The sequence below is a fragment of the Anopheles ziemanni genome, chromosome 2 (genome assembly GCF_943734765.1).
Source record: "Anopheles ziemanni chromosome 2, idAnoZiCoDA_A2_x.2, whole genome shotgun sequence".
NCBI lineage: Eukaryota > Metazoa > Arthropoda > Insecta > Diptera > Culicidae > Anopheles > Anopheles ziemanni.
The window spans coordinates 29,440,143-29,458,499 of NC_080705.1; the positions used below are offsets into that span (position 1 = coordinate 29,440,143).

At 44.4% G+C, this 18,357-nt stretch overlaps 5 protein-coding genes and 1 pseudogene across 5 annotated transcripts; all 6 read right to left on the reverse strand.

The window, feature by feature from the left end:
• Positions 1-7,867: 7,867 nt before the first annotated feature.
• LOC131284916 (elongation factor Ts, mitochondrial) lies at positions 7,868-9,156 on the reverse strand. Its single transcript, XM_058313778.1, has 2 exons — positions 8,352-9,156; positions 7,868-8,280 (listed from the first exon to the last, which is right to left on the reverse strand). Exons 1-2 carry the CDS (start codon positions 8,911-8,913, stop codon positions 7,898-7,900), a joined length of 945 nt encoding a protein of 314 aa, XP_058169761.1. The 5' UTR covers positions 8,914-9,156; the 3' UTR covers positions 7,868-7,897.
• A 95-nt stretch (positions 9,157-9,251) lies between these two features.
• LOC131293336 (uncharacterized) lies at positions 9,252-10,372 on the reverse strand (annotated as a pseudogene).
• Positions 10,373-11,865: 1,493 nt separating this feature from the next.
• Positions 11,866-12,855, reverse strand: LOC131284927 (uncharacterized). The gene is made up of 3 exons (XM_058313789.1): positions 12,816-12,855; positions 12,139-12,719; positions 11,866-12,072 (listed from the first exon to the last, which is right to left on the reverse strand). The coding sequence occupies exons 1-3, from the start codon at positions 12,853-12,855 to the stop codon at positions 11,866-11,868; spliced, it is 828 nt and encodes a 275-aa protein (XP_058169772.1).
• Positions 12,856-13,577: 722 nt separating this feature from the next.
• LOC131293337 (uncharacterized) lies at positions 13,578-14,268 on the reverse strand. Its single transcript, XM_058321417.1, has 2 exons — positions 13,792-14,268; positions 13,578-13,697 (listed from the first exon to the last, which is right to left on the reverse strand). The coding sequence occupies exons 1-2, from the start codon at positions 14,266-14,268 to the stop codon at positions 13,578-13,580; spliced, it is 597 nt and encodes a 198-aa protein (XP_058177400.1).
• Positions 14,269-14,636: 368 nt separating this feature from the next.
• Positions 14,637-15,279, reverse strand: LOC131293338 (uncharacterized). The gene is made up of 2 exons (XM_058321418.1): positions 14,926-15,279; positions 14,637-14,841 (listed from the first exon to the last, which is right to left on the reverse strand). Exons 1-2 carry the CDS (start codon positions 15,277-15,279, stop codon positions 14,677-14,679), a joined length of 519 nt encoding a protein of 172 aa, XP_058177401.1. The 3' UTR covers positions 14,637-14,676.
• A 251-nt stretch (positions 15,280-15,530) lies between these two features.
• Positions 15,531-16,900, reverse strand: LOC131293340 (ninjurin-B-like). Its single transcript, XM_058321419.1, has 2 exons — positions 16,469-16,900; positions 15,531-15,755 (listed from the first exon to the last, which is right to left on the reverse strand). Exons 1-2 carry the CDS (start codon positions 16,898-16,900, stop codon positions 15,633-15,635), a joined length of 555 nt encoding a protein of 184 aa, XP_058177402.1. The 3' UTR covers positions 15,531-15,632.
• Between the last annotated feature and the right edge of the window lie 1,457 nt (positions 16,901-18,357).

Below are 18,357 nucleotides of genomic sequence, written 5' to 3' on the forward strand. Positions count from 1 at the left end.
GTAATTGCAGTAGATTTTCCTTAAGCATTTTTTTATTTTTCCTCTACTATTCGCATTAATGCAAACTGCAATTGCGAATTTCTCTTTACCCCTGGAGGTGGCGAATGATTGAATTGATTTATTGATCGGAAAGGGAAATCATGGGGATGTCGAATAATTGGTATCATATTGTGATAATTAACATACACCAAACGAACCATTAGAGAGTCCCAAACATATAGTTTATTGGCACATTTGTTATTGTTGTCTAAGTTTACATATAAAAACTGTTCAAAGATTACAAAACTATTGAATGAACGAACCAAACTGCTTCTCTAATATACCGGCTTTTAGCAGAATATCTACATATTTCAAAACTCCCGCGAAAGGAAGTTCTCTTTGGTCGGCAACATTTCAATCCGATTACCGCACACAATGCCAGCTTCACGAATTGTCGATACGCAAAGAAGGGCTCTGGTTTTCGGACCAAAGCAATGGAGCAAAACAAATAAGATCATAGCAACGAACTTTTTCACTGAATCTTTGACGATCGGCACGATTGACGGGCCGAGGAGAAATTATGTTGAACAGAAAACAAGCCGATTAAGTTCCGGTTCTGTTTGCTTCGTTCAAGCAGGAGCGATTTCTTTGCGACTTTTCCTCCACCTTTTTTTCCATTTGCTAGAGGTGTCGTTCTATTGTCTTTTGCCCTTTTGAATCAATCCTTTTCGATTCCGTTCGAACCTCTGTGAAAATTGATTGAGTAATGAACCGTGAATAATTCGATTTGATTGCTCTGGTTCGCTGACTCTTAGGGAAAGACAGTGCTGAGGCGCGGTATTTAAAAGTCACGATCGCGAGCACGTAAATCGGACGAAAAAAGAATGAAGCCGGGTGCATGGTGTCTTAAGACACTAAATGAAAGAAAGAACACGTAAAATCCAAACGTCTTGAGATGTTAAGATGTGCACCTATAAAAAATACAATAAACAAACTGTACGTACGATATAAAATCAGAAGAAAAGGAGGAAAGCGAATTCGCCCAGAAGATAGACGTTTAAGAACACAATTTCGAAGCGCCCCACACGGGGGATCATTGTGAAATCGCAGGAAAACAATGGCACCTCAAGTCGATCATTCTTCGTGGCCATTGAACTGGTAAATTGAACGACACGAGCAACTCGAAAGGAAGTAAAACAAAACAACAAACCTCTAGAATGCACTTCTTTTTTCAGCTCATTGCAGCGCGCACGCGCGCGTGTTGACATCGTTTGGTGAAGAACATTAATTTCCCGGCAATTTTCCGATCGTGCCAGGCGTGCGCGGTTGGCTGAGCGGCACGAGTGCGTGTCTTTCGTTCACCTTTGGCCTGTACACGGCGCGCAAGAAAAAGCGTTCAAAATGGTAAAGGTACCAGCTCCGGCGTACAATAATTCGTCCCATTTCAAAAGTCGCCGTAGGGAAATCATCGTAACGGGAATCGCAGTTAAATCGGGGCACGGCTTGCAAGCCTGCCTGTTGTCGCTGTGTGTCGAATGTGACAAAAGAAGAGCAAATTTTGTTATGCTTACACGACTGGGCGAAGCGATTTTATGTTTACATTGGCCATTTGCTAGCCACGGTTCGATGGAAGAAAAGTCTTGCGATAGGTAAGTAAAAACAGAAAACGGCGAACAAAAGATAATTGCACAGATGATTGCAAAGAAAAGGCAAGCGAGCAGGAAATCGCGAAAAGGGAAAAGAGCATAGGAATTCACCGACCAAGCGCACACTAGAGTGTATTATAAAATTATCTAAGCAGCGACTCAATCTATAATTCGTTACCTACACGTTTACATTACATCAGTCTTTGTTATAGAAATCTAAAATTGATTTACATGAGAAACCACTTGTATGTTTCGCAATTACTTCTTATTTGAATTTTAATCCTTTGATATAAAGATTGTGGAAAGTTCCACACCCCAACATCCTCTTTTTCTTGTGCATCCTATCATTCACGTCAATCGACACATTTTGTGATGAATTTCTTGAAAGCTTAAAGAAGCCCTCACCTTTCTTTTATTTTGCATCAACCAAAAAAGTAATCCAACGTCTTGACGAGTTTAGTAAATGCAGATAAGTGGGAAAGAAATTAAACATTCTCCGGTGTTTGGTTCTGAACATCTCCAGCTGGCATCAATTACTAGCATTAGTCACGGCGCTTACCATTATCATGCGTTTCAGGTTGTACCGCAGAGAAAACTTACGAAATTTCTCAGCAGTAAACTTCCCAAAAACAAACCTTCGAACCGTATCATTAAATGGCAAGCGAGCCGTGGCAATGGCCTGGAAAAGCCAACCTTCTAGGCCTTGAAAACAATCTCCGATTATTGTGTGACGAATCGGGAGTCCGTTTCTGGGAAAGCGCGAGCGTGAAGAAAACTATACTCTTCGGCCAACCGTGGGCGGTGAATCGGGCTGCCGTCAAAGGCCGTGTTTAAATTATCCACCGGTTTATTTTTTTTTTTGGTTTTTGGATAATTTGTTATCGTCACACCGCCGCCCCGCCGTTTGTTGTCCACCCTGTGTAGAGGGTGTATTTAAACCCAAGAATCCTAGGGCACACTGGCTCGAAATTAAAATCTCAAAAGGTTTGTCGCCGTTCCCATCGTTGAAGTCTTTCGTTCCACAGTACGGTACCTGTATTTTCCAAATCGAATGAAAACTACCAAAAGAAGCAAACGTATAAACATCGTTTGTGATGCGTTTTGAAGGCACCTGTCGACACCTCGTTTGGCGTTGGAAGATGGATTTTCGAAGTGTCTTATGACCGGGTGCGAGTTTCACGGCTCATCACCTTTTACACGTTCGACGCGACGAGGCGGTTGATTTTGCAAAGGAAATATTTTCCTCCGCGGCAGCGAGCGATCTTTTTTCTGCTCTGCCACGACGGAAAGCGTGCGGCATTGGAGCGGCTTTGACCTTTCTGCGCCGGGGTTTGTTTGTGCAACACGGCCCAAGCCCAGCGAGCCAGCCTGGCACCACGTTTGCGACCTGCGGTTTTCCATTCTCACGCCGGTATTTCCTGGGGGCTTGGGCTGCAGTTTTTGTTGGCGTTGCGTATTTTTGCAGCCGTGTGTTGTTGCCTTTGCCTGTGGTACGATAAACTCAACAGGCACCAGAAAGGGGGGGAGGGGGGCGTCATGCTGGCTACGATGCAATGCAGCCGAACCACGATCTGTAATCAAACTCACGGGTTGTTGTTTCCATTGAGGGAGAGTTTTCCGTCGCCGAGAGAATTCCAACGGTGGAAGGTTTTCTCCCCTCCACCGACCGTCATTTGGCAAATCGTTAAACACAGCCTAGGTAATCGATGATCATGTCTTGTGAGTGGTTTTTTTCCTTCTTCGGCACAAAAAAGATCATCGATCGTCGATGAAGAAGTTTTGCGGGCGATGGCACACGGCATGATGATGATGAAAACACAACTGAGAAATCGTGTTTTTCCCTATTTTTCCCCATTAGGTTGGGCATTGTTTCATCACATTTGACATTCAACGTGAACGCGTAGGTCGAAACGATACATTAGAATTGCGAAGATGATGAGGGATCGAATCTTCAATGATGAATGAGATTGCCTTGCACTTTGTGTAAATATAATAAAAACTAGTAGTTGTGTTTAATGAAAATTATAAAAAATAAACATATAAATCATCAATCATGGACGTTAAGTTCCTTAGCGTAAAAAACGCACATTTTTTTATATTAGAACAATTTATAGGAAAAAAGTTGTTTAGAGCGAAACAAGTGTATTAGAGTTAGAAGCTAGACAAACAACATACGATAATTAAAATATTTCTGTTTTGTTTTTAAAGCGCAAACAGTCTAAAAAGTTATATTAAACCTTTCCTACGTGTGTAGAGGTTGTCGTTCTTCTCTTCTACTTTCATTCCTTCTCGATCCAAAAACGGCGACGGGAATGCAAATGACGACGATGGGGATGCTTACTCCCGGCGCTATGCTGTAGTTGCATGCTGCGGGTAGGTAAAGAATTTTCAGTTTCCCAACGATCGAGAGCCATTCCCAAACCACATGGCGCTGGCCCCCACAACGGCAGCACAATGGAATGGAACGTTTTTTTTTTGTTCGTTCAACCTCATGGGAGGAAGTAGAACGATGTCACCGGAAACCGGGCACTCAAGTAGATAGGCGCTGGGCTGATGAATAGCCGGCAAATAATGGAAATTTATGGTTGAGGTACCGACGGACAAGTTTGTGAAAATATTACGTGCTGGATCGGAATTTCAGCTGTGGCTTTAGTCGGGGGGAGGTATGTTGAAATGTTAATGACAGGGGTGTGTATCTCCACGATGCAGGCCAGCTGATTATTATGAAATTTGAATTGTTTTGTTGTAAGTCCGCATTAACTTGTGTCAAATTATGGTAGTGGTAAAAACTAAAAATAGAAAAATATAATACTTACTGGTGATTGAGTTTTCATCATTTTCAGTTTTGTGTACACTGATGACGCTTTTGAAACTCATAACACTATGCAAAGGCCTTCATATTTGTTTTAATAAAAACAATTGTCCGTAATGTTATCATATAACACAATTTTCACACACACTTATGTTTATCGGTGACAACTTAACTTTATAACAGTGGCACAAACGCTCAACTGTTTACCCAAAAAATCTTTTTTTAAAGGATATAAGCTCGCTGCAAGGTGAATAGTAGTAGCCACTATCGTAAAACAAGCGATCAGTTTCGGTTCGTTTGGTCGTTTTTATTTTGCGCTCCCAGCAAACGTCGCAGCCAACAGTCGACCGTCGGGGAACGTATTTCACTTTCAACTAAACTCACCAAATAACTGTCACGTACGATCCACGCACGATCGCCGACCGGTCGTCCACGTCGGAAAACTGGCTGCCGATCGACTGTCTGTCACAAAGCGCACTAACCGTTTGTCCAACGCACGGAGGAGTTCTAGTCGATCCAAACGTACGGTTCAACAGTTTGCTGGCGGGCTCCACCAGACACAAATTGGTCTCCCCCGGGGTCGGGCTCCCTGACTTTTTTTTTCGTATTTGTTCCCCCTTTTTCCCTTTTACGGCCTCTAGGGCTCCCATTGTTTGTTGACAACTCGTAGAGCCAGAAGTCACAGGCAGCCAGGAGATGGTTCTTTATTTTCCGAACCCGAACCCAACAGGGCTTGGCACTCTCTTGGGCAGACCCGGGTGGCGTGAGCGGGCCGATACAACGGTCATGGTAGCAAGAGTAGCATAGAAGGCCCCAGTTGGTTAGTAAACCCTGGTTAGTAGACGACGGGCTACCCGCATACAATGGATGCTGGGCCATGGAAGGTTCGTAAAAACGCACATCCGACCGATCGACTGTGATTAGTTTTGCTGGATTGCACTAAGCGTGATTTTTCCGGTTACTTGACATTTTGGAACGGACACGGTTTACCTTTTTTGCTTTTTCGGAAGCTACTAAGTGCTTGTTAATAAATTAATGACTTTTGTACAAGCAAAAGCTAAGTTATTTTATTTTTCTACATATTATTTGCAAATGATCATTACTGGTAATGATTTACTGTAATCAGTACATATATTTACGGTTCAAGAGAAATTTTGGAATAATTTTGGGGCAAATAATAAGCCCGCAGATTAGAAATGAAATGCATTTACACAAATAACTTTACAAACAACATTTACACAAACAACTTTATGACCTTTGGAAAGTAACATGGTTGCAAAGAACGTTGCTTATTTTTTTTAGAACGATGTCGATTTTCCGTATTATCACTTTCATTTCAGTTTTACTTATAACAGTGTTTCAGGATACTTTTCTCATTCCTGGGCCTTAGTGCGCTTTCACCACTTATATGAGGTTTTTTCAACTTTTTCACTTGGAAAATATACTGAACGTAACTTGTATTCACTGAACATCACGATTCTCACCGTCCATCGAGCCGAATCGGATCGATCATCGATTAGCGATCAACGCGTGACAATTGACTCCATCGGTTTGACGATATGCAAATAAATTTGCTAGAAGAATCGAAGAAGATATGAAACTAAAACTGGCCAAACTGGAACCGAATGGTTGCCATCCAACGATCGTTGGGAATGGACAAAACCCGCACGGTATAGACGATTCTTTGCTCGTTACTGAAGGCACGATAAAATGATTAGCAGGATTGGAGCCTGCAACGATACCGATCCTCGGCGCGGGCCATTGTTCGATGGTGGTGTTTGTGAGGCAGAGAAGCACACCACTCCACTGCGCCCCCTCGCACAGTATGTGGTCAATGTGCATGGCCATTATGTTTCACCCGAAGCATTTACGCGCCTCGATGGTTCTTTTTCACTTCCTCGGGCTAAACGCTCGGCTAAACGCCCTTACACTGTTTTCAGGGCCAATTCGTCGGCATCAAGCTGCTCTTTGTTGGTAGTAGGCAGTCAATTGCACGTGCACGGTTTTTGTTTGGCATCGTTAGGAAACACTTTGGGCTTGTTAAGTTTAACTTTGCCATTATCGGTAGCAACATTGACGCGACGAGAAAAGGTCGCGTTGTTGTCGCGTCAATGTTGCGACCGATAATGGCAAAGTTAAACTTAACAAGCCCAAAGTGTTTCCTAACGATGCCAAACAAAAACCGTGCGCGTGCAATTGACTGCCTACTACCAACAAAAAACAGCTTGATGCCGACGAATTGGCCCTGAAAACAGTGTATCGGTACATTTTAGACATAGTTTTTGCTATCATTCTCTTTCCCCCGAGGTGCTCTAATGCTCGTCAATATGCACAACAATTCCGTTGCCGCCCGATCGGTGCCAGGTGGTGGGCTCTTTCACTGGTTCACACATTTCTGCCACATTCCTGCCGCTTGCGTAGCAATCGCGGGCATTTTTCCGATACCCATCCATCGGAAGGCCGTCCCGCCCGGGGGTGTCAGCCGTCGTCAGTGTGCCCAACGGACCATGGCTCCGGTTTTATTTGCGTACGCCGGTGCATATCTGCGAGTCCCCGTAGCCCCGTTTTGCATCGCATCAGTGGTAATTTTTAATGCTTCATTCAAAGCCCCACGGTGCGGATTGGGTGGGATTTCACTAGGGACAGATTTTCCTCAGATAGCCGGTGCGCTGCGATGATGTGGTCACCCTTGCACTTGTGAAATTCAGTTGTTGCGAACGTGTTAGGGTTATGCTTGCTGACCACAAGTGGATCCGCAGAATTGCCGTGTTGGATTGGTGGTGTATTTTTTATGCCTTCTAATCGCGCTCGATGTGAGAAAAAAAGCGTGACTCCCTCATGTTCGACCATTTGATGAGGGTAGAGATTTTTTTCGCCCATCCAATTTGAGGATCACAAAAAGTTTCTACCATTCATCATAGACGCATAAAAACTAGACAATTGCGAACATGCTAAACCATTTGTTGATTTTGTTAACCATTTAGATAGAAAAAATAACATGTGGTTAGCAACGGTTCAGCAAAGCAGTAGCCTGCAACTGCAAGGACGGTCATTACCCCAAAGGCTTTTAGCACCAGCGTGCATCCATTTGGACATTCATTTTAACTGAGGATGCAAATCACGACCAAATGCGCAACAGGCAAGGTTCTTTGAATAGAACAAGAACGAAAATAATAGCGAAAGACAACAAAACACAAGTAAGAGTAGCGCAAATTTTCTTCACAGTGGTTGTTCAAATATATAGATGCATGGTTCTTTTTCGGTTCGATGTATTTTCGAGCAATTAAAATTTCCAAGCTTGCTTAGATTGATTTCATATCAGACAGTAACGGTCAGTGCTAATGAGAAACAGATGTGAAGTGAAATGGTTTAGAAACAGACCAGAATTAACATAAATCGCATTCGATTTTATTCGCGACTAGGTGCCCTGTCCTCATTTCGCCGTACTATTTACACGCCTCTAGTTGGCCGCACGTGCGGTTTCCTCCTCCGATTTGTTTTTTTCACCACACTCGAACCGTTGGAAGTCAACAATCTGTAATCGGTTCGCTTCCAACACTTCCCCGACGGTAAAGCTCGGATCCACCAGATACTCCTGGTGAATCAGACACGTTTCGTCGTCCTTATCGGCGGTCGGTTCATCTTTACCTGCCACCCCAATGCGCTCCGGTTTCATGCCAACGATATGCTGGCACACTTTTCGGGCGACCTGTGCAATACTCTCCCCGCCTTCCTCCTCGCGTGCTGTGGAATGATCTGCCTTAAATGCCACCAAGCTACCGTACTTTCCAATCATCGGAACGTCCAGTGAGACTTCTTCGCTCGGCGCTGGGTGAACGTACCCTGGAATAATGTAAGAAAACAGTGTTGATTTGAAGGAAGTCGTATCGGGAAGCTTATATAAATCAACTCACCTGTAAGCTGAATGCTGTCCGGTACTTTGTAGCAGATTGCCCGATTGAGCGACGCATTTTCGCCCACCGTTCCGATCATCAGCGCCAAATGATCGCCCAACGATTTTCCATCCTCCAGCACAATCTGCTTCAGGGCTTCACTGTTCAGTCCCACCTTGGTCAGGTTTGCGTCCGCTTCCACCTTCTCCAGGTGCCGCACGCAGGCCGCCGATGCGACCTGTACGAACCGCTGAAAGCTGGCATTCCGCGCGACAAAATCTGTCTCGCAGTTAACCTCCACCATAGCGCCCGCATTCCGCTGAACCAACACCCCGATCAGACCCTGTGTAGTGTTGCGACCCTCGAGCTTCGTTGCCTTCGACCAGCCCAACGTTTGAGCCTGTTCGCGCAGCCACTGTTCGGCCTTCGGGAGATCATTGTTGTGCAATTCGAGTGCTTTCTTGCAGTTGGCAAAGGTGTAGCCGGTCTTTTTGCGTAGTGTCGCGAGGGCACTCTTTTCGGCGGCTGCGTAAAACCCGATTCCGGTGGTGTGGAAGAGGCGTGTAAAGTTTCTCAACAACATCTTCGCTGCGGCACAGGGAGGGGCTGAAAGAAGAGAAACGATATCGTGCACATCGGGATAGGGTTTAGTGAAAGGCGAAGACCAACGGTTTCTTCGGGAATAAGTATCAATCAATACTAATATGTTGGTTACATCTCTTTATAAATTATTCTGTTTCGTTTCATTTCGTTACAGATTCAGTTCGTAAATATATCTTCTCAACAGTAACACAGACGTTAGGGAGTACCAACTTGGAAAGCGCTTAGAAACCAAGAAACGGAAGATTCCAAAACAATTTGAAACTGAATTGAAGAAAAGTTAAGATGCATTTTTTCCTCTTTCTTTTAATGTCCTAGGATCTAACCTTCGCGGAATGAGAGCTTCAAGAAAGCATTAAAATAACCGAAAGAAATTTGTCCGATTCAATCGTCCTCTTCGACCATGTCATCGAACATTTCCGCAAGCTCCTGCGCGTACATGAGCCGCTCGTTCCTGCTCCACGAGCTGGTGTTGGGTTGAAAATCCATCACTTCCGTCAGCAGTCGCTCGAACCCGTTCAGTTCGGCTTCAATCATTTTTTCTTCTTCCTCCGTGACCGGACCATCGTCATCATTGGTTGCATTCACGGCAATGGGTGGTGGTGGTGCCGTTGACGCGGAAGGCTCTTTACTCGGTCCAACCTGCGTGGTTCCCCGATGCATAATTGGATTGGACCAGACGTGCGCGTGAATTTCCTGTATCAATTCTTCCACGCCAATTGCTTCTCCCGCCGTGGCGGCATTAGCAACATCCTCTGCGCTTGGTTCAAGCTCGATCACATCCAAGACGGGGCAAATTTTTTTCACTTCGCCATAGGTAACACCGTCCGCACTGGATTCTGCCAGGGTGTTGCAAAGTAGGACACCAAATTCGATGTCTTCTTTATTCACAAATCGCCGATAATCGGGTAGCACTTCGAGAAATGAGCGATCTTTTGCGTTGAAATAGATAAGAATTCCTTCTATCCGCTTTAGTAACGCGTTGGGAATCGAGCCCAGCGCAGATGACCCGTGTGCGACCAGGACCACATCGGCGGTGTAGTATTTCGTGTGAATGTGATATGGATAGCCAACCGTTTCGCTTAACTTGACTAGTCTGACCTGATTCTGATCGTTCGGTTGTTTGCGAATCTTTTCCACGATCGATTCCGGCTTGATGGTGTCATCTAGCGAGATGATCAACACTACTGGTTCACTAATGCTTTTGTCGTCAGAATATCCTGGCGACGCGTGTTCCGGCATCATTAGCTTGGTTTCCATCATTCGTATATCTTCCTCCGCGAACTGACCATTGTCATCGTTGGTTGGATTCGCGGCAATTCGTGGTGGTGGTGGTTGTGTTGTTGATGTTGGTGATTTATCACCGGGCTTAGACTGGTTTACGGTTGGCTTGGTCCAGACGTGATTTTGCATCGCCTGTATAAGTTCCTGCATTTCTTCTTTCTCGATAGGCGTCCGCCATGATTTTGATGCATTGTAAGCATCGTCTGGTTCGAGCTCGATCACGTTGAATGTGGGACAGAGCTTTTTCACTTCGTCAAAGGTTACACCATCTTCGCTGGATTTCATCAGAGTGTTACAAAGTAGGATATTAAAAGTGGATTTCTGGTCAATTTCAACAAACTGCCGATAGTTTGGAAGCACCTCTAGAATCGAACGATTTTTAGCGTCGAAATAAATCACTATTCCATCTGGCCATCCCAGAATTCTATCGCGAATCGAGTCCAGCTCAGCGGAATCGTGTGGGACCAGGTTGATCACATCGCAGCATTTCGCTTGAATCTGATACGGGTAATCGATCGATATCGGTACGCTGTCTCGTTTAACTTGATTCTGATCGTTCGGCTGCTTACGAATCTTTTCCACGATCGTTCCCGGCTTGACGGTCTCGTCTAGCGATAGTATCAACACCACTGGTTCGTACATGCTTTTGACGCCAGAATATCCTTGTGGCGCCTGTTTACATTCAGTTCCGTGCTCAATCAATCAAGCACATCTGTCCAGGCAATCTGAAACAGACCGGACCGGGGATTAGTGATTTCGCACGTATGCTTATTTACGCTGCTGCGTTTCTTGCACCACATCGCGCAAACCGACAACTGCCACGGGTATTGTACGAAAATCTGCCTTTTCTGCTATCGTTTGCCGGAAGGTTGGTGTGTATACGCATGTTACATCATGCAAAACATTCGTTCGTTCGGCGCTTCACTAGATGTTTCTTGTGAGTTGATAGTTTTGCACTTCAAGGTCAATCAGCTGCTTTAACTTAACTATAGCTCGTGATTTTGCTTACCTTTCTGTAAATTTGTTGAACGATTTGAAGTGCAACTTTTAGCGTGTTTAGAATCTCGAAGTTCTATCGCAGCAGCTAACTTATGCAGAAGCAAGGACTAGTCAATTTTAACGCCATACTTGACAAACACGTTTGACAGCTTGTTGTCACAACTGATTGTCAAACATGATTTTGTTTCTGACTTTGATTTTTTTCGAATCATCTACATTAGAACGATTGATGGTAGTAGAAAAATGAAATTTAAACCGTGATTGCTGCCAAACTCTTTCCCAAAATAGTATAGCGACTCGATTGAAACGCTAAAAATTTTCACACTGAATATAAATGTACCTCATCTTCTGCACGGACGTTGATTTGCATGAAGCACATCTATGTTGAAACAACCTTGTTGAACGCAATATCAAACAAAAAATTAACTTAATTCGTTAACTAACGAATTGGAAACGTGAAAAAGTTAAAAAAAGAAAAAATATAGCAGAGAAAAGTGTGGGCCAATTATCACCAATATTTCAAATGTAAGTTTGAAAATGTTTGGTAAGAAGAGTGTAGAAATAAAATAAAGTTTAATATCTGCCTTTATTTAAGAATAATTTTTCAGGATGGTTTTGATTAAACAACCTTTATTTCATTGTTTGCTTCGTTTTATGTTCCACCAATCGCATCAGACACATTAATATTGGTTAGCAGACCAATAACACCACCGGAAGAAGCTACTATAGCATTGGGAGGTTGTTCCGCAACAACCAGCGATGCTACAAGGATATTGATCATCGTTATGATAGCTACACCGATCGATGTAACGATCTTAACTTTATGCCTCTTTGGATCGTCTCGTTGTGGCTTTGTGAGCTAAATTGAAGGAATGAGCATACATTAAAGTCGGGTTAGCAAATATAAGTTAACTTTGCTACTCACCGAAACGATGATCATCGTGATCGCGACCATCATCTGCAGCACCAGTGACATGATAACGAACGTAATACAGGCGACGTACGTTTTCGAGCCCTGGTTGTAGGTAATGAGTAGTCTCAGTTGGTTTGCGTTGGCCGTTAGCAGTGAAATGTCCATTGCACTTTCGGCGATACTCTTCGAAATGTCGTACGAGGGCGTTATGGTGGAAACCCGGCGCCCACTGCCGGTCTGATAGATCCCTGTAACGGCTATGGGTGGTTTTGGTGGCAAAGGGGGAGGGGTTGGTGGGACTACAGTCGAGGAGCTTCGCTCCGGACGGGTGGCCAAAGTGGACGACATGGTCGTGTAGGTCTCGGGGTCTCCGGATGGGTTGTATTCGAACTTGCTGCTAGTCAGGTCGAGGTCGCTCTTGCTTTTCCCCAACGACGGATTAGTGCGCGACAGGTTGTTCCGATAGTTTCCATCGCTCGTTCCAGAGGATGATGTGGCATTGTGACGATACACAACCGGAAGATCGACGGGTTGCTCTATTTCACGATAGCTCATTGCACCGATCAGAAATGGGATCGTACCGAGACTGTACCCTGCGGATGAAAATTTGACCGGTACATTTGGGGGACAGATTTAAACGACATACTCTTTTCAATGCTGGTCACTTGTGTTGGCCAAGTTTGAGGTACCGTTGGTTAACCAAAAGAAGGAGCTGAGTTTAACTTCCATATATGCTAGATAACGTACACTGTAATCCGCAAATCAAAGTACAATTGGTCCGTTCTGCGTGCTGCTTCAGTTTGTACTGTTTTGTGCAAGTTCCCAGCACCTTAACATCACCTTCTGACCGATCTTATAGATGGTGTATCGACGTTACATTTATGGTAGGGATATGCTAGAATGCGGAAGATGCTCATTCAGGTGTAGCGAAGGTTAAATGGTCTAGTGATAAGCAACGAGTTGGATGTTTCTTTAAGATTTATGAATCGTTTTATTGATTTGTGTAACATTGAGCCTCAATTGTGATGTGTATAATTAAATCAATCGCCGAAATTATTGTATACAAAATTTGCAAGTGTGGAAAAATACTCGCTGTGAATTTCCTTTTGAAGAATTTGTGATATCGATCTTCCATTGCTTCTAAAGCATGGATACACATTTTCGCAACTTTTATACTTGAAAATTTTAAAATTCAACAGCCTGAATGTGCCGAAACTTATTGTACTAGGTATTTTTACGAAAATTAAACACACAACCTTTAAAGTTTCAAATTATAGATTTTATTTTCAGTATGGGAATTATCATTAAATGTGAAGTTATAAACATATTTTGTGCCACGTTACAAACAGCAAACCAAAGACAAGGCAGGGCATTGACAATTATCAAGTGAACGTGTTGACAAGGGGAAACTAGTTGATTTTCTTTTAAATTTCGTAAGAATTTCAGTGCCCTCAGGATGACTCGAGAAGTACATTCAGCATGGTCACCACGCCAAGATTAAGCAGGGCGATCGTGGTGGCAGCGATGCAGGCCAAGGTCCGTAGCAGGGGCCAACGCTGGCTGGTGTGCGTCTGCAAAGGAAAATACAAACGGAGGGAGGTGAGGCGTCGTCGCAACATGGATCTAAAATTGCAATCGTTCATTGAATGCGATCCACATACTAACCGACATTAGCAGCATGGCGACACCGTTTAGAATTTGCAGTATCAGTGACAGTATGATCAGGGCCAGACAGGCGCGATAGGTGATCGTATCCTGGCGATCGCTGTTACTGCTCGTCAGCATCCGCAGCTGGTTCGAGTTGGCCGCCAGGAACGCGATCGTAAGTGCGTTCTCCAGCAGGGACCGGCGCACATCGTAGCCACCATTTCCGGTGCGATATTCGTCCGGATTGGCGACACGATCCGCCGCACGGTTTGGCGTACGCTCGTTGTTATCCCAATCGTTCTCCTGGTACGGTTGATTGCGCGTGGCGTCCTGGTTGAAGATAACCGGATTGCAGAACACCTTCGGTTGCTTCTCGTTGCCGGTGAATATGCGCACCCCACGGGTTCCCAAGTGCTCGACGTGATGATGCGGTTGGTCGAATCGAGATACCCGTTCCCGGGAGGCACTTCGACTTGATCGCTCCGGACGAGTCATTCCGAATGGTGGTTATTATCGCACTGGATTGAATTGGTGCGCCGAACGCGTGTTACTGATACGATGGTTGCGGAATGTCTGAAAATTATTCCATTCGAGCAAAGGGCTATTATAGTGTGCAAGTCAAGGGCATGGACGCCTGGCTAGACCCGTTGGCTAGCGCTACATTGAACCGATGTGAAGGTTGGATGCTTCAAGCAGCGAGATGTTCCGAGCCTCGGTCACCCATGCGTGCGAAAGCAAACACTAATTCCGCGAGGTAGTTTATGCCTTGCAATATCAGAAATAAATTGGAGCAAACGTACACGAAAGAACACATCATTTGGCGTAAGTAATTGTGCGAAATCACAATAAAGCTTTAATTTATTGAGAGACATCGTTTTTAAAACCTATCATTCTAGATTCTCTTTAATTGTCCTGTTCCCCGTAGGTACGATATAATTCCCGAAAATCGATTCTAGAGTGCTCCACATTGATGATGAACGGGATCAGCAAGTTTACCAGGGAGATGAGAATCGCTCCGGTCACTGCGCATGCCTTCATCTTCACGTACCGGCTAGGATCGTTCACCTGCTGAACGAGGGAAGAAAAGAAGTTTTGTTTTAATCAATTTCCGTCCCATTTTGCTCTCTAGCTAACGTCATCCAACGCCATTACCGTTATTGTGATGATACAGATGGCTACCAGGATCTGCAGAACGATGGACACCGTCACCAGTGCCTCGCTGGCGATAAATGTTTCCGTCTCCTTGAAGCTTACCAGCAGCCGCAAGAGGTTGCTGTTGGCGGCCAGAAAGGACACACTGAGCGCTATCTCCACTATGCTGCGGAAGCAATCGAACCCATTGCTGCTCAGTGCCAGATAGTACTCTGATTCGGCACTATCGTAGGTGGTAGAGTCTTCCAAGCCACTTGGTGGTATTTCATTGCCAGTCGGAACGATGCCACCGAGATGACTTACGGGAACTGCACTATCGCTCTGCTTTACCCTGTACACTGTGGGACTCGTCATTGTGGGAATTGTCGTTGTTGTCGTATGTTGCGGTGACCGCAAGTTTTGCTGCCTAGCGGATGGGAACCTATCAGTGGAATGAACCAACCGCAGCTACAACCATCCGCAAGCCGTCGTGGTACAACTGGTTCGAGGATAAGGTAGGGGTGTTGTTGCTGTTTTTTAACTTCTGTTCCGTATCCCATTCGTGAGCGGTTGCAATTATCGATCGGAAGTGACCTTAAGACTAATGTTTTACCACGTTAAGTAACTGGTAGTGGTGTTGCTTCTTCTTACAATGGTTAGAGCTACTTGGTGTTTATGGATAAAATCCATCAATATGTTAGCCTAAGCGTGGCTTAGACTACTATCAACTACTTATTCGTTATGACGAGCGATGCCACTAATATGTTGATCACCGTGATGATGGAGACCAGTATAGATGACGCAACTTTTAACTGATGTATGCGCTGACTTGGCTTTGACCTGGGATGACTCTAAAAAACACAAATTAAGCTTTTGTTAATTATATTTGCGTTAGATTCATGAATGCAACATATTCTCTAGGTGCATTTGCAAAATAAAACTAATCAGCGAGCTGTAGATCTATTGTCAATATTTCTTCAATGTTTAAAGTACATCACAAAAAATTTAAACTCTAGTGTGATGTATATTTAATTAACTAAAATGTTTATTGCCGTTGGTAAGCTATAAAACGTGTAACTCAGTGAGCAATCATGGTTTGCCGACTATTCGTTTGAAATCAATCACATTCACACTTCAATTGGGGCTTTTAAGTTTTAGGCTTTGCTGACGAATTGATTCTTGCCTCTTTTGTTCCACTTTTAGATTGATAATTAAAAAAAATACATATTAAAGCTTTGGTTCAGTCAAACGATCAGCTTGTACCAACTCTACTTTTCAGAGGATTCAAGTGTGATAGACTTTCAGTTTAGTCCGCGGGGTTCTGCGACAGTCGAGCGGTAGCGCCGGTTAGAAAATCGGCCCATGAGCGGGGTTCGAATCCCAACCGAAACCGGAGGGGAGGCCCTGTACGAGAGGACTGACTATCCACGTACAACAGGGAAACAAGTCTTGTAAGCCCTTAACGGCCAGGCATGACCAAGAGGTCGTTACGCCAAGAAGAAGAAGACTTTCAATATGTTAGGAAACAAATTTGTTAATTTCATAATTAATTTCGGTAAGTTACCTTTACTATAATAACGGCGCTAGCTACCAACACTTGGAGTATGAGCGAGCTTATGACCAGCGCTATGCACGCCACGTACGTGCTGGAGCTCTCGTTGTACGTCACAAGCAGCCGGAGTTGGTTTGCGTTGGCCGTTAGGAGCGATATATCCATTGCACTTTCTGCGATGCCCTTGTGAATGTCGTAGGTGTGCGTCTGGTTCGATCGCGACCGTTTTTTCCCATCCACCTCCGACATGCTGCTCGACAGATCCTCTACGTTGCTCATCTTGAGCGGTTCTTCCTCTATGCGCTCCAGGAAGTCAGACCCCGGCGCTCCGTCGAGCGCAGCCTCGATCGGTTGCATCTCGATGAACGTGTCGTCCACGTTGTTGCCCGTCGGAGGCTGTTCCGTTGTCGGTGACGAAGAGTTTGGGCGATTGTTTTGTGTCATTTTTAAGCCTTAAGTTACTTAAAATCGGTCTGTAATAGTAACGGTTGTGGTTGTAGTGACTACTCAAAGCGATGATTCACCGGTTCGGTCACTTCCACGGTCGTGGTAATTACATTAAAACATTCTACGCACTTCTCACTCCCTGTCGTGTTCCAAGAGATCGTGCTTGGGTTGGCCGACCTTTAAATAGCACAGTGAATTTTTTGCTCCGATTATCAATGTCTCAATGCACTTTTCACTTTTCAGCACACACTACTTGCACATGCGACTCGGAAGCACTCGACTCTGCGACTGATCGAAAGTAAAACTGTCCACCGACTGTTCCAACTAGCGTGGAATTTACAACTGGAGCGATCGTACGACCGGATCGTGTAGTGACGAAGTTACATGTTTTCTGTCTGCTTCTAGCAAACGGTTTTCTTGCCCATTCGTCGATTCTATTATCAGCACTATCGCTATCAGCAACGCAGTGATGCATTGTGTTTACGGTGGAGTAGCATATTTTTTAATCGCATACTCTCGATCGTAGAACATTGCTTTCTTCTAATGAAAAATAAAAATAGTACTGCTCCTCAGCGGTTGCTGCAGTGTGTAGATGAAGTGTAGATGGTATCAGTTTGCGGTCCCGATGATGACGATGATGATGATGATGATGATGATGATGGTGATGATGATGATGATGATGATGAGATGATGCTTGTTCGTCCAAGCAAATGATCTCTTCTAACATATAAGACTATATACTCCTAACGCGCACAGTATCAAGCAACGACTGATCGTCATCGGGAGAATAATTCCTATTCCACCGGCTTGCAGGAACGTGGAAAGATGAACAACCGGCAAGTGATGAACATGCGAAGAAAACATTCACACACGCGAACTGGTTCAGTTAAGACGTGGAGAAACCGTATTGCATGGTATGATTCAAACTCGTAACGCATCGTACAGAACTTCGGCGTGCAGTAAGACGCGGGAAACTCTTCTCGCCAGACGATCACAACAATGTGGCTGAGGGTGGGGTATTTTTCGGTCGTCTGGGATGAATGATTGCGCGGAGTTTTTATCGTAGCCGGAATAGAAGCGTTATGCTAAAGGGCCCCCACATCTGACGTCACTGTTGCACGATACAATGACGTGATGTAAATGTTGATGTTAATGAACTAAGTTGAAAGTGAATGGAGGAGATGCAGGGGATTTTTTGACCCGCATATTTTATGTTATGTTTTGATTTATGATGCTTTGAAAAATAAATGTTCGAGCAGTGGGGTTTTTGGGGGGATGTCCAAATGCTATTTTTTACTCTTAAAACATTCAGGAAATTAATAAGCTAAATTACATGAGGTAAAATAAATTCAATCGATGTTACTCATTACTTACCGATTCTGAAGAAGGAAAATGTCTTCGTCTAGTATATGACTCATAGCTAGAAAAAAGTGTTCAATTGACTAGTTGAGACA

Coding starts and splice junctions, on each gene's coding strand:
- LOC131284916 (XM_058313778.1), bottom strand. CDS start 8,913: ATGTTGTTGAGAAACTTTACACGCCTCTTCCACACCACCGGAATCGGG. Junction 8,281..8,351: donor GGACAGCATTCAGCTTACAG/GTGAGTTGATTT, acceptor ACATTATTCCAG/GGTACGTTCACCCAGCGCCG.
- LOC131284927 (XM_058313789.1), bottom strand. CDS start 12,855: ATGGAAGTTAAACTCAGCTCCTTCTTTTGGTTAACCAACG. Junction 12,720..12,815: donor CTTCTTTTGGTTAACCAACG/GTACCTCAAACT, acceptor TTTCATCCGCAG/GGTACAGTCTCGGTACGATC. Junction 12,073..12,138: donor TCACGATGATCATCGTTTCG/GTGAGTAGCAAA, acceptor CCTTCAATTTAG/CTCACAAAGCCACAACGAGA.
- LOC131293337 (XM_058321417.1), bottom strand. CDS start 14,268: ATGACTCGTCCGGAGCGATCAAGTCGAAGTGCCTCCCGGGAACGGGTA. Junction 13,698..13,791: donor TCGCCATGCTGCTAATGTCG/GTTAGTATGTGG, acceptor TTTCCTTTGCAG/ACGCACACCAGCCAGCGTTG.
- LOC131293338 (XM_058321418.1), bottom strand. CDS start 15,279: ATGACGAGTCCCACAGTGTACAGGGTAAAGCAGAGCGATAGTGCAGTT. Junction 14,842..14,925: donor TCTGTATCATCACAATAACG/GTAATGGCGTTG, acceptor TCCCTCGTTCAG/CAGGTGAACGATCCTAGCCG.
- LOC131293340 (XM_058321419.1), bottom strand. CDS start 16,900: ATGACACAAAACAATCGCCCAAACTCTTCGTCACCGACAACGGAACAG. Junction 15,756..16,468: donor GCGCCGTTATTATAGTAAAG/GTAACTTACCGA, acceptor TGTGTTTTTTAG/AGTCATCCCAGGTCAAAGCC.